The 13,756-nt window shown below is 54.2% G+C and overlaps 1 protein-coding gene across 1 annotated transcript in view; it reads left to right on the top strand.

Moving 5' to 3' along the window:
- Positions 1–13,756, top strand: part of LOC104489352 (lysine-specific demethylase 2A-like) — a gene marked incomplete at its 3' end in the record, with an annotated part of 23,020 nt that overhangs the window by 4,317 nt on the left and 4,947 nt on the right. Inside the window, exons 2-8 of the mRNA XM_010131540.1 lie at positions 7,439–7,577; positions 8,551–8,629; positions 9,929–9,975; positions 10,327–10,505; positions 11,484–11,590; positions 11,981–12,074; positions 13,069–13,222. Coding sequence (XP_010129842.1) covers positions 7,439–7,577; positions 8,551–8,629; positions 9,929–9,975; positions 10,327–10,505; positions 11,484–11,590; positions 11,981–12,074; positions 13,069–13,222 — 799 coding nt within the window. The remainder of the gene's footprint in view (positions 1–7,438; positions 7,578–8,550; positions 8,630–9,928; positions 9,976–10,326; positions 10,506–11,483; positions 11,591–11,980; positions 12,075–13,068; positions 13,223–13,756) is intronic.

Raw genomic sequence — 13,756 nt, 5'->3', positions numbered from 1 at the left:
AAGGTGTTGGGGTGGGCCCTGAGTGACCATCCCTGCTGTGGCATCCTTGTTTTGGTTCTTAGAGCATCCTGTGATGCCCATGAAGGGAAATGGGCCTGTGGGGGTGGAGACCCACCCATTGTTCAGTGCTCTGGGTGCTCCAGCAGATGGAAGATGAAGGGGGAGCCAGAGGGAGATGGTCTCTCCCATCGCTTGGAGCAGTCCGTGTCCTGCCCTAGCACTGCCCTGCCCTCTGGTCAGATCCTTACTCTGAAATTTGAGAGGAGGCCTCTGCCTGTCCCCACCAGCCAAAAACCGAGGCCTCTGCTGTAAACAGCGCTTAGCAAACTTGTCCTTACATGTTGGTGTCCACGCTATCGCCTGGGCGAGAGCTCACAGGAGCTTCACAGCATGTGGAGTCATCGGCTGGGGGGTGAAGCTGGAGGAATGTGGAGGAGAAGGTTTCTCTTGCAGCTGCCTGTGGAGCACACCAGCACACTCAGAAGCTGCCTGTGCCCCAGGGGTGGCAAGGCTGGCTCTGACAGGGGCCCAGAGCTACAGCAGCTCTAATCTCATGGCGCCCAAGTTGTTCCTCTTGGTGCCAAACCCTTTCTGCAGGTTGGGGTGATGGCAAATGCAGGACACAACCGCTGGGACCAGGAAGGCCTGTGTGTGTAGGCATCTATGTGACGCTCACCACAAAGTTCCAGCCCTTATCCTCGCACCAGCCAAGGGGACAGATGTCCTCAAAGCTCCCTGCACTCCACTGGGGGGATACTGGCTTGCCTAGAGCTCGTCCCATTGACCTGGAACTCTACACGTGTGCTGGGCTGAGGCTACCAGTGTTGCTCCTGTGCACTGGGGTGGTTGTCCATCAGCCTCCACATTTGAAATGGGGTCCTGGCAGTCCCTTATCTTACACTTGTCTGCCATGTGAAATCCACTCTGGCCAAATGCAGCTGCTCTGCTGGACTGGACACACCTTGATTTCCTGGTCTAGACAGGACCAGGGTAATGAATCTTCCTCTGCCTCAAACTGGAGACACTACAAATGAGTCATTCCAAATGACCCAGGTATAATAACTGAGCTCTGAATAATTCAGGATCTGTTCAGATTTGGTCTGGGCAGCTGTTCAGTGGGAGCAGCAGCAACCGAAGACTCTCCTTGGAATACTTTAGAAATCCCTGGGAGCGTTTGGATCCTGAAAGATGCCAGAGCATGCTGGTCCCTGGGAAAACATGTCCCTGCAACCAACTGGGGGATGTTCTGTGTTGGCAGTGAGGAAAGCGGGAGGTAGATCTCTGCTGGCTTCTTGCTGTCCCAGGCCTGACTGGGTCTTGAATGTGTCCCTGAGGCTGCAGTGACCGAGCAGCCAGACAGGAGCCCGTAGAGTTGTGAGTTACCAAACAATATTTGCAAGTTGTCTCCTGTTCATGAGCAGCCTTTCCCAGGGTCATCCCAGCTGGAGGTGACACTAACAAATTACGAGAGCAGTCCCCAGGCTTCCATCTTGGCTGGTCTCGACGTAGTTGAGCTGCAGGTAGAACTCTGCTGTCCAAGTGCTCGTGCTAGTCCAGGCTCAATTCCTTTTCTGAAGGGCTTTGGGTAGGGTGTCAGTCTCTCAGGAGCTGAAGGCAGCTTTGGTGGTGTTCTTCCATCTCCACAGTGGTCTGAACTCCCTGTGCTGCCCACTTCAGGTTCCTGTAGGTCTCCCTTGGTCAGAACGCTAATGACTTCTGATTTCTGAAGGCCAAGGAGTAGCAAAAGCATCTGATGGGGAAATCACAGGCTCCAGGATGGTGTAAGGAGAACGAGCGTGAGCTGCTATGGATCACTGGTGCTAGAGGAGCTCTGCTCATACAGCTGGAGCTTCATCTGGGGAGACCAGAAGGGAGGAGATGGAGTTTTCTGTTTGCTGATCCTCCTTGTTTACCTCTTTTCCATCTCCTAGAAGCCAGGTGAGGAAGATGCAGGTGCCGCTTGCTGGCACTTGAGATGGTTCTGATAGACCTGGTGACAAAGTGCAGCCTGTGAACTCTTGATGGGGAGAGGGGATGTGTCCTTTTGACAGGGATCTGCTCTGTCTCTGTGCTTCCACGCTTGTGCCTCTCTGCTGTAGAAACAGTACCGGGAGTAAACAGCATGAGCTGCCTGTCCAGGGACTCTCAATCACTGGGGAGCTCCCAGGAGCTTGAACTGGCGGAGGTTTGGGACTGGGGTCTGCCCAGGGCTGCAGGGCACTGTGAAAGGCACTGTGGAAAGGATCAGGATGTTGCATGATAGAACCTTTCAGATCTCAACCCAGCAAGATACGTAGAGGGGGTGGTCCTTTCTGATGTTGCCTCTTCCTTTGCCCAACTTTTCTTGAGGTGAATCTCTGCAGGGTGGAATAGATGAGGGGTGGTGCGGCAGAACCCAGAGACAGCGACATGAATGCCAGAGGAAGAGGCTGGCCCATGCTGTTCAGCTCAAGAGCCCCGTTTCCCCCCTGTTATCCCTGGCTGTCATCTTAGGGTCGAGCTGAGGAAGCTGGAGAAGGCTGGCAGCACGTGTTCCTTGAGGGTCAGACCACCTCGCCATCTCTAATTTGCTGTCCATGAATATTTCCTGGGCTCCTTTGCCCCATTTGGAATAAAGAAGGGGCAAGTTCTGGGCTTCTTGTGGAGCTAAGGCTGGGGAAAGCATGTGGTGATGGTGTAACAGTGCAGAGCACAGAGGAAATATCCTTCCTAGTTGGTGGTTTCACACACTGTCCATGTTCTTCCTAAGGGCCCTGGGTTGTTTTCCTTCTCTGTGAGCATCCCAGGCCCAAAGGGAGCAGCAGAGCTGGTGCTGCGAACACCCTGGCAGGGAAAGGGTGCTGCACAGCCGGTATTTTACCTTGGGTTTCTTCTGGTTTGGAGGGTTGAGAGGTGATTAAAGGGATTTGGAGGGTTTGATGGTCCTTTGTGAGCTTCCTCAAACTCTTGTAGAATCCATGCAGGGTTTGCCCAGGTCTTAGGTGCTAGAGCTGGTAGTGGGTATGGGCAGCCTGAGGGTTAGGAGTGCCACAGAGCTCACTGGGACAGTGTGACGTATGCTGCAGGTGACTGGAGTGAGAAGCCTTGTCCTTTCCTGGGAGCAGGGTTTCCTTGTTGGGACTGTTGCCAGGCTTGCCCACCTGTGATCTGATCGAGCCCGTTCCTCGGTGTCGTGGTTCTGCTGCCGTGGCCGGTCAGTGTGTGGTTCAGCGGCAGGGCCATGGGGTCTGCCTGAGGGTTAGGAGTGCCACAGAGCTCACTGGGACAGTGTGACGTATGCTGCAGGTGACTGGAGTGAGAAGCCTTGTCCTTTCCTGGGAGCAGGGTTTCCTTGTTGGGACTGTTGCCAGGCTTGCCCACCTGTGATCTGATCGAGCCCGTTCCTCGGTGTCGTGGTTCTGCTGCCGTGGCCGGTCAGTGTGTGGTTCAGCGGCAGCTGCTGGAGTTCTCAGCCCATCGGTGCTGTCTCCCCACCTGCCTCTTGCAGCCTTGCTCCGGTTCCCCAGTTCCTCCTCGCGTACATCCAAATGCGTAACCCAAAAGTGCAAACCAAAGCGTTTCTCCCTGCTCGTTCTGAAATGCTGCCAGCCCCGCTCGTGAGCGGAATCCCTCTTGAAGCTGGGAAGCCTGGAAGGGCTCCAGTTCTGCATAGGCTCCTGCTCACTCCTCAGCCTGATGCATGAGGCTGGCCTCTGGGCTTGCCCTCAGACTGATGTGGCCACTGCCAGGTTGTCCTGGATCCCTTCCACGGGGAATTACGGCCTTTTCTCCTTGGATCCTGCTGCCGTGCCTCCTAGTTGGGGGAGCAGGGAGCCCGGGACCACTTCACTGATCGTCTCTGTGGCACCATCAACACATTTGGATGCTGAAGGTCTGGACTTACCTAGACAAAAGCCATAGTTGTTTGCTGTAAAAGTATGTGAGAAGTTAAATTCATAAGCTGAGAGGGTTGAGATTGTTGGTTTGTTACCAGGTTGCATGTGTTTCAGCCAAGGCGCTTGGGAGTCAGCTGCTCTGGCAACACAGCAGACAGGGAGAGGAAAAGCCAGGGGTGCTCTGGTCTCCTCAAGTGGAAGGAGCTGTGGCACCGCAGGAGCCTTCCTGGGCCCTGGTGATGTGGGGAGATCAGGGAGGGGACGGCAGCAGACACTCCAGGAAGTGACTAAAATGCTGTGGTGAGCGTTGGGTTCTCTGTGTAAATACGTGAGGCCCTTTCAGCCAAAGGATGGCTTGTTCTTCTTTCAGATGTGACCTCATACTTGTTCTTCTCAAAAAAAAAAAAAAACCCCGACAGGAGAGTCGTCTTCAGGTTCTCTGCAGCTGACTGTTGGTTCCTTTGCTGTTAGAGGTAGCTAATGGAGAGAGGTGTCTAAGGTGGGGGTTAGGAGAGTCCCACCACCATGGAGCTGCATGAGGCACTTCCCCGGCATCGCTGGGAGAAGGAGGCTGCAGGGGAAAGGGTCAGGATGGAGCTGCCGGCAGGATTAATATTCATGGTTCCTATTTCCTACATTAAGTGAATGGTACCCGAGAGGGCCAGAAAGAAACGGGCAGCTGTCTTGGATGAGAGTTGCTGGCTGGTGGTGGCAGGTGAATGAACTGCCTTTATCTCCACCCTGCCTGAGAAAGGAAGAACCGATGAGCAGCCCAAAGCCTTAGTAAAACTCTCATCAGGATGAAAAACACTGCTGAACGCTGAGGTTGTCCGACAGACCTGTGTGGCTGACTCTTCTCCCTTGCTTCGCTGGGGCTGAGCTCTGTCTGGACGCCCTCACTGACGGCAGCTTTGGAGGCACCTCCTGATGTCCTTGGAAGCCACACGGCCCTGGCTGAACTGACAGTGGTCGCTGGGAGAGCTCCCAGTAGTGGATCCACCGCCAGGAAGGAGTGATTTTAGCTGAAGAGCACAGGGTGTGAGGCCAGCCTGGGCGGGTTTGGTTTTCCCGGAAAAAGATAAGACTTTGAGCTGTGGGAAGGGTTTGTGCAGCTCACACCAAGCGTGGTGTGCTGCTGGAAAGGTGAGGTTGGCGTTGGTGTGCCATGTCTCTTGCCCTTCACAGATAGCGCCCGTGGCCAGTTATTTAAGCAGGCAGCAAGTCCCTGTGTGGCACAAAAACTCGTCAGAGAAAAAAAAGAGGTCATGGAGGGTCCCTACCTGAACCCCAGGCTGTGCACTGACCACGTCCATCCTCACGGGGACCTTTGGGGAGCTCAGGAACCTGGTTTGTGTCACCATGCTGTGGGGAGGCTGCGAACTGCAGGACGGGAAAACTCTGCTGCAGAGATTTGCCCCGAGTCCCAGCAGATGCTGCTTCTCCCACAACACGCCTGGAAGTGCAGAGGCCTTTCCTTCCTCCCGACCGAAGCAGTGTTTTTCCCCACCCTCCCGAAACAACAATGACATGAAAGCGCTGCGGCCCCATTGTGTAACTGATGGGAGCTGTTTGTTTTGTGGCAGCGCTTTCAGGACCTCGGCGGTGGCCGGGATCCTCTTCTCCACACTGCACAGATCGAGAAGCCGGACCCTTCCCTGTCCACAGCGGAGCTGGTCTGGCTGGGAGCGTGGAGGGGGTGTTGTGGCTGGTGCTTCGCTGGTGACAACGACGGTTGGGACCATTGGACTTCACTCGGCTGGCAGAGATGGTCCCTTTCCTTCCACGTTCTGCATCCCTGTTTCCCTGTTACAATTCAGGTGTTTCTGCCCCTTTCCTGGTGTTTGCCCCTTTGTGCAGTGCTCGAGATCAGGGCAAAGAGAACAATTCCCTGATCCCACAGTGAGGATCCACAGGTGGATCTGGCCGGAGTACGGTGCAGTTTGTGCTGCTGTTTCACGGGATGCAACTCCACGACAGGTTGGGCTGGTGGTGACACGTCAGGTTTCTTTGGTCATAAAACCTCTGAGTTTGTCAGTGAGTGACCAGATTGTTTGCTGCACGGTCACGTAGGGTGGAATCTGTCCTCAGAGCTGCGGTTTGTGCTCAGGATCAAGCGGTTTTGTGGCCCAAATGCCCAAACTGATGACAGCTGCGGCACTGGTGAGGCTGTGCCTCAAATCCTGCATTTGAAACGGGCCTTTCCCCAAAGGCTGGGGCTTTGCAGGAGAAGCTGAGCACGAGGCTGTCTCTCACGTGTCCCTAAACCCTGTACAGGCAGGCTCCTCGTCCTAAAACTCAGCACCACACGGTGTTAACAGATTCTGTGGTATTTTTTTTTAAGGGAAAGTGCTTTGTAAGGCAGCCTTGTGCTCAGATATAATACAGCCAGGTTCTTCTCCCAGGCATGCCTCTGCACCTCAGACTTCGAGCTCTGGTGCATCTCCTTGAACGACATCTCCATTTAAAGGCAGAATGACTGAAGGTTTGGTGGTTTCAGCCCTGGGTTTGTGCTGGGAGCAGCCCAGCCCACCGGTGTGCCGGGTCCAGCCCCAGAGCATGGAATTCCTCCATTTCTCATCTTTTACTGCCTCCTTGTTCCTTCACTGACAGGTTCTTACAGACAGTTCTATAAAGTGGATCTTATCTTTGTGTTTGGGAGCGGCCAGTTGTTCCTGCCCTGCAGATGAGGCGTTGATGCCCCTGTTGTGCTCAGGTTGCTGGGAGGGCTTTGGAAAGCTGAGTGAGGTGAATGAGGTGTTAACCGCAGGGAGAGGTGAACTGGGCTGAGAGGTAAACTGGGAAAATACTGGTGAGTTCATCAGCCTTCTTGAAAGGGGAAGAAGCTGTGGGTGCCCTGTCCTTGGCAGTGCTCAAGGCGAGGTTGGACGGGGCTTGGAGCAACCTGGTCTAGTGCAAGGTGTCCCTGCCCGTGGCAAGGGGCTGGCACTAGAAGATCTTCCAAACCGTTCTGTGATCCAGTCCCTGTTCTGCTGGCACAGCAGTTGGTCTGAATGGTTTATACTGGGGGAATTTAGCTTGGCTAAGTCAGACCGGGATGACTTTACCTGAGGGGACTCTGGGGAATATTCCCAGGAACTGCTCTGGAGGGGTGGCAGACAGCTGGGGACAGGAATTTCCTCCAGCTCCAGTCATGCTAGAAGAGGATGCTGGGGAATCACAGCACAGATGTACTTAGGAGACTCTCTTAAGAGAAGAGTTACTTCCCCACACACAAACAAGGGAATAAATCAACTTTTGTGTGGCCCGTGTTGAAAAGTCAAAGTGTCTTCAGCATAAAACCCTTCCTTTATTGCCAGGCGTTCTGGCAGGGATTTAAATTGACATGTGCCTTTACCTTCAGCATAGCAAAATCCTGATGCACCTCTAAAAATGGGCAAGAGTGGATAAAATAGTGGATAAAGTAACTCGACAAGAGAGAGTCTCCTCTGCAGGAGCAGAAGCTCATGGGCTGCCCAGGGACCATCTGCTGCAGGGCAGGGGCTTCCCAGAGGCTCCTGGCTGGCGGTTCCTCCTGATCCATAACTGGTGTGTTCTCTCCCCAGCGTGGCACCATGAGGCGGCGTTACGAGGACGATGGCATCTCCGACGATGAAATCGAAGGGAAGAGGACGTTTGACCTCGAGGAAAAGCTGTCCACCAACAAGTTTAACTCCACCTTCGTGGTCTTCATGGAAGGCAAAGGTTTGTCTGGGGACTCGTCTCCTCGAGCCTTTCTTAGAAAGCAAAGAGTTGGACAGGCTCTTGTGCATCTGGCTACACCCAAAGCCTCCCTGGCTGCCAGCTCGCAGGGCGGTAACAAGAGTTGTGGCATTAATTAAATCCTTTCCCACCATCCTGCACTTCCCTTGCCTAACCCAAGCGATGCGAAGCAGCCAGGGGACATTTCTGCCCACTGCAAGTCCCGCAGCAGTCCCCAACCGGTTTGAAGGCAGTGTGAGGTGTACTGGTGGAGGATTGGCTCGAGCCTGCTGGGGAGCTGGTAACTGGGAGCCTGTGTGGGAACTGGCGTGGAAACCGCTTGATCTGGAGAGCGACGAGGCAGCCTGCAGTGCTGCCAGCTCGCTGGGACACGCAGCAGCCAGCAACGAAGAGGGTTCACCGGGGCCAGCACCTGTAATTGCAGCCACGTGTCTGCTGGATCCTGACCTGACAGGCTGTGTGGGATCGCTCCCCTTCCTTTCGCCACGCATCTGGCTCCGTGGGGTGTCTTTTCATCACGCAGCCACTGAGGATTTACCGAGAGGGAGGAGCGTTCTTCAGGGCACCTCCTGCTTGGGTCTGAGCTTCTTAGGGAAGTGAGGACCAAAAAACCATGTTGTTCCTCTGTCTGGAATAGCCTGTTAGGAGCAAACTCCTCCCTCCTGGGGGGCCCATGTGAGGCTTGTCAGCAGCACAGCCCATGCTGCTCACAGAGTTCCAGGCTCTCCGAAGGCGTTGTAGAGTAGAGAGGAACGGGGCTGGCTTTCACTGTTGGAGATCTGAGGGGTCTCAACTGCACCAAGTCCTTGACCAACCTAATCTGAGCCTGATGTCAGTTTGCTGGGAGCAGGATTGGACTGGAGATCTCCAGCGATTCTTTCTAACCTCAGTTAGTCTCTAGTCCTCTGAAGGAGCTTCTCCTAACACCCTCCCTCTTCTTGTCTCCCCGCACCAGACTTCACAGTTGAATACATCCAGCGGGGTGGCCTGAGAGACCCTCTCATCTTCAGGAGCTCGGACGGCCTGGGGATAAAGTAAGTGTTTGGGGCACAGATGCGATGTCTTGCCTCTCCCACACTGGGTCTGATCCCAGTAGCTGGGTCTGTGTTCTGGCTGTATCCTGTCCGCACTGTTCTTGGCATGCAGTGAGCAGAGAGAAATATCTTCCACCTCAGTTACCCCGTCGTTACTAGCCTGGACTTAAACTGAGAGGCCTGAACTGGCTGTAGGAGATCACAATTCACCCAAATGTCTGGCAAGACCCTTTGCTGCTCTGATGCAACATCTGGCTGGGTTTCTTTCCCAGTCATACAGGCATCGATTGCCAGAGAGCCAAGGAATTTGTAGTATTTCTGGCATTTTCCAGCATTCCAACCTGATTTACCCACCGTGGTTAATTGGAAACCACGACCTGTCTCTCTTGCTGCGGTGAGTCAGCTGAGGTTTACAGCGTGGAGCGTAAAGCTGTGCTGATGTGAGGCTTTGTGCCGCTCTGTGATGTTTGTATGAGTACTCTGACTGTAACCTTTAAGGCAGGTAATACAACATCAGAACGATACAGAATTAAAAACCTCAATCTGAACTCGTGTTTGTGCTGGGTCGGTGTGTTTTGGGTTGATTAACACAAAAGTTAGAGGAATAAATTAGACCTGGCAAACTTTGTCAGGTCAAATATTGGTGACATGGTTCTTAACCTCCTCAGCTGCGAACGGGTGGGCAGCCCCTCACCCTGTGCTATGGTGGAGGAGATGGGAAACAGTGCCAGGCTCAGTTTTAACTGCTGGGTGACACAGGAAGGCCGAGGTTTGATGCTAGGAATTACAGCGTGGGTGAAACTGGATTTCTCCTGAGCTTTTGGTTATTTCTCTGGGTCAAGAGCTGCTGGAATGGCCGGCTGCCTGTCCCGCCTGTGCCGGCAGTGTTTGCACAGATAAGTACTGCAGTACAAACAGTTGGAGCCGTTGTGCTGTGTCAGTGAAATATAGCTGCTCGTACTGGTCTGGCTATGCCCCTTCTGTGGGCATAACTCATACCAGCCGTCTTTAAACTGGGAGCCAGGACTGCTTAGCTCAAAGCCTGCCTGCTCATTTGCCAGAAACTGCTGTACAACAGCTCAGTGCTCTAGAGATGAAATATCCTCCTCCCAAATCTGCTTCCCAGTGTTTCAGCCCAGCCCTCTCTCCTCTGAGATCTTGTCACTCAGTCTTCACCCACAGCCAAGAGGCCAAAAAAAAAAAAAAAGCTCAGGGTGCCAGTACTGGGCTTACTGGGTGGGGTGGTCTGCAATCAGAAGCACTTGGTGTTTTTTTTTTAGCAAGGTGTTTGTCCTGCAGGATGCCCGATCCGGATTTCAGTGTGAATGACGTGCGGCTGTGTGTGGGTAAGTGTCAGGGGACCACAGGGCACCTCTGCTCGCGCTGGGCATGGAGGGAGGAATGGCGAGAGTCATCGGGTTAATCAAAGCTAGAGAACTGGTTTGGTGGCTCCTCCAGTGTGCAGCTGGTTGACCCTGAGGCGTCCTTAGCCAGTGGGTCACAACTCTCTAGTTTGACCTAAAGCAGCTCCTGTTTCGATGTGGGTGTGGAAGAAGGTGAAGTTATGGGAGAGGCCGAGATGTCACACTTGGGGGGGTGGGTCCTTTGAGGAAGGATCTTGTGTCTCCTGGAGCGTCTTTTCTGGGTGGTCCGTTGTGCACAGGGACGATTCCAGTGACGTCTGTCTGTTCTGGCAGGGAGCCGACGGATGGTGGATGTCATGGATGTGAACACGCAGAGGGATATCGAGATGTCCATGGCACAGTGGGCCCGCTACTACGAAACACCGGAGGCCGAGCGGGAGAAACTTTACAACGTCATCAGCCTGGAGTTCAGCCACACCAAGCTGGAGAACCTGGTGCAGAGACCCGCAACGGTGAGCGTGGCTCTTCCTTCCCCAGCAGTGTCCTTCCTCCTGTGCTTTTGGTCTGGTTCAGGCAAGGGGCAGCCTGGGAGGAGAAGGGGCTGCTTGTAACATGCGAAGGCTCAGCCAGGGCTGTCTCTGCTGGAGCTGGTCCTGGGTTTGACTGGGACCTCATCTGACGGAGCTGATCTCGGTCAGGCTGGGACGGGGTGAGAGAGGAGCTAAAGCCTTGGTGCCATTGAGCTTTGTGGCTTCCTTGGTGTTTGGAAGCCAAGGTCCTGTTAGGACAGCGAGCCTGTGCCCAGCTGGGACTCCAGGGCGTAGGGCAGCCTGGCAGGCAAGTTTCTGAGGCAAAGTGCTGAAATCTCCAAGGGCGGAGGCTGCCAAGGCTGGAGGTGTCCTGGAAGGGGGCAAGTGGCTGGGTGGCAGAGGGCAAACCTTCCTGAACCTTCCTGACCTGTGGAAGGTGAGATGGAGGGGATGGACATACTGAAGTCCCTCTGCAGTTGGTGGAGAGGAAGGGGCAACTCTGTAGGGCTATTTGCTTCTCTGCTAACTGCAGAGTGAGCCTGGACGTCTCTGGCTGTCCTGGAGCTCAGCGAGTTGAATCTCACCCCAGCAGATGCTGCCAGTCAGCCCAGTGCCTAGTGGTCCCTACCCTTAAGGGGAAGACCAGCATCCCAGTGCCATGCCAGGGCTCCTGCCATGTGTTTGCTGCTTGTGTGAGTTCAGAGACTCACTGTAGAGCAACTGGTGTCAGGGCGGCTGGCCCCGGGTGCTTTACCTGTGGGATTGGGAAGGTTGCTGGGGCGGTGGGGGGTGGCTGGCCCAAAAGGGAGCGTCACAGCCATTCGGCACCCCGCAGGTACCAGCCACATGTAGGCTCATCAGGCAAACAGTAGGTGTTGGAGCTTCCAACACAGCCTGGGGGTGACAGGGGTTCCTGTGCCCTGTTGTTCTCTACTCACGTCTCCAACCTTTCTGCTCTAGGTGGATCTGATTGACTGGGTTGATAACATGTGGCCCAGACACCTGAAAGAGAGTCAGACAGAGTCGACAAATGCTATCCTGGAAATGCAGTACCCAAAGGTGCAGAAGTAAGTGACTTCCTGAGCTGCTCAGTGGTGGCAGAAGAGCCTCCCTGTTTATTTTGGCAGTGACACTTGTAAGGCCACCACAGCTGGTTATTTGAGCCCCTGCCGAACGCTGTGGGGAAGCTCTTGATGGTCACCACTTTGAGATGTCTGCAGTGGGCTGAGCTGCTGGGGGTGAGAAGGTGAAAGATCTCCTCTTGCCTGGACTAGATCTTTTTGTGATCTTCCACCTCCCTGCAGCTGAGGTGCTCAGCGCTACAGGAAGAGGCTTATGGCCCTGCTCTGAGCCATTGGGCTGGGTTTGGGCAGCCTGTTCCTCTTGAATATGTTGGATTTGCTCCAAAACATGGATCCTCACTCATTTTCACCTTATTTCATCTTGTTTTCCTCCAGATACTGTCTGATGAGTGTCAAGGGCTGCTACACAGATTTCCACGTGGACTTTGGTGGCACTTCGGTGTGGTACCACATCCACCGAGGGGGGAAGGTAGGAGGACAGGGACTGTTGGGGAAGTTACAGGTGCCTTCGGAGAGAGGGGCTTTTAGTCTATTCTCTCATTGATTCTGGAAGGTCCCAGACAGTGAATTGAAGTGTTTCCATTCTAAATTTGTTTACCTGTAGTTCTTGGAAGTAGTTCAGACCCTCAGAGGTCCACCAGCCACAGGCTGGAAACCCATGTAGAGATGATGCTGAGACAACCTTATGAAAAGCTGGAAGATGTAGAGTGCCTTGGGCTTCGGGGAGATCATTTGGCTACACGGCTGATCACCTCTTGGTGTGGTGCAAATCTCAACCTGGGAGCAACAGCAAAGGGAAGAAAAGTAATTGAAGATGAACAGGAGCCTCTCCCAAAGCTGTGCAGGGGTTCTAAAGAGCCAGCAGACGTGTGAGGGGTCACCTTAAAACTTTGAAGTGTTTGAACTGGAGGTTAGTGACAGGTCTTCACTGCAAAGCCCTTGAATGGTTCCTGATGAGAAGTAGCTCTAAAACAGTGTGGGATTTGAGCTGCTTGTCCAGAGTCGCTGCCTGTAGCTGAGCTCAGCCCAAGGTGTGAAAACTGAACCATGGAGTTTGTCTGGTGACAAACTCATCCCAGTGCACTGTTTGTTCCCAATGGCTTCCGGTTCGAATTGTGCCAGAGTTTCCCTGTGCCAGGCTTTGTCACCGCAGCTGTGTGTTGTACTGTGGTCTGGCCTGGAAGAAACATGTCTGGGAGGGGATCTGGGCAGAGACCAGTCCTCCCTCTTGCCCTTCGGCAGGATGGGTTGCACCTTCAGCTCCCCTGCCAGTTGGGAATCCAGACAAACTCACCATAGTACATTTGATTCGGTGCGGTCGGGGCAGCAAAATCAGAGCAGCAGCAGCAGTAGGAAAAGCTGATGTCGCTGGAGAGGGACAGGGCAGGTTTGGAAGATGCAGGGGTAGTCAGGAGCTGTTTGTGATGCGACGACTCACTTACACGTGTTGTCTTCATTTGCAGATCTTCTGGCTGATCCCTCCCACCCCCCAGAACCTGGAGCTCTATGAAAACTGGCTTCTCTCAGGGAAGCAGGGAGACATTTTCCTTGGGGACAGGGTGTCAGAGTGCCAGCGCATCGAGCTCAAGCAGGGCTACACGTTTGTCATCCCCTCAGGTACCGCAGGGCGGGTTAGGGTGACATACTCATCATGGCACTGTGGGTTCAGCCCAAGCGGCGGGAGAGCTGTGGCTGGCACACATCGCGCTCGGTCGGTTATTGAAGGAGGCTTCCCCGGAGCCCGTCATGTTGGTGTGCGGAGTGGGGCGTGTCGAGGGCAGGGGCAGCACAGCTCCTCCTGGGTCTTTTGTGAAATATCTCGACGTGTGTTCAAATTGTGGAGGAAGGAAAGGGGCTGGTGTGTGAGTTTAAGGAGCAAGGTGACTGCTCTGGACACTGTCAAACAGTCTGGGTGTACTGGAAAGTCTCTATCCTAGCAGTTTCCCAGTAAAGAGCTGGGAAGCAGTAACATGGAGAGACTTACAGGTAACTGAGTCTGAGCCAGCAGTGTGCTCAGGGGGCCAAGAAGACCAACAGCATCCGGGCTTGTCCCAGCATTGGTGTGGCCAGCAGGACCAGGGCAGGGAGAGTCCCATTGGGGGCACTAGGGAGGCCACACCTTGACTCCTGGGCTCAGTTTTGGCCCCTCCC

Source organism: Buceros rhinoceros, unplaced genomic scaffold (genome assembly GCF_000710305.1).
Source record: "Buceros rhinoceros silvestris isolate BGI_N320 unplaced genomic scaffold, ASM71030v1 scaffold4160, whole genome shotgun sequence".
In the NCBI taxonomy this organism is placed as follows: Eukaryota; Metazoa; Chordata; class Aves; order Bucerotiformes; family Bucerotidae; genus Buceros; species Buceros rhinoceros.
Note: the sequence above shows the minus strand (reverse complement) of the source record. Positions and strands in the feature narration are given on the sequence as shown.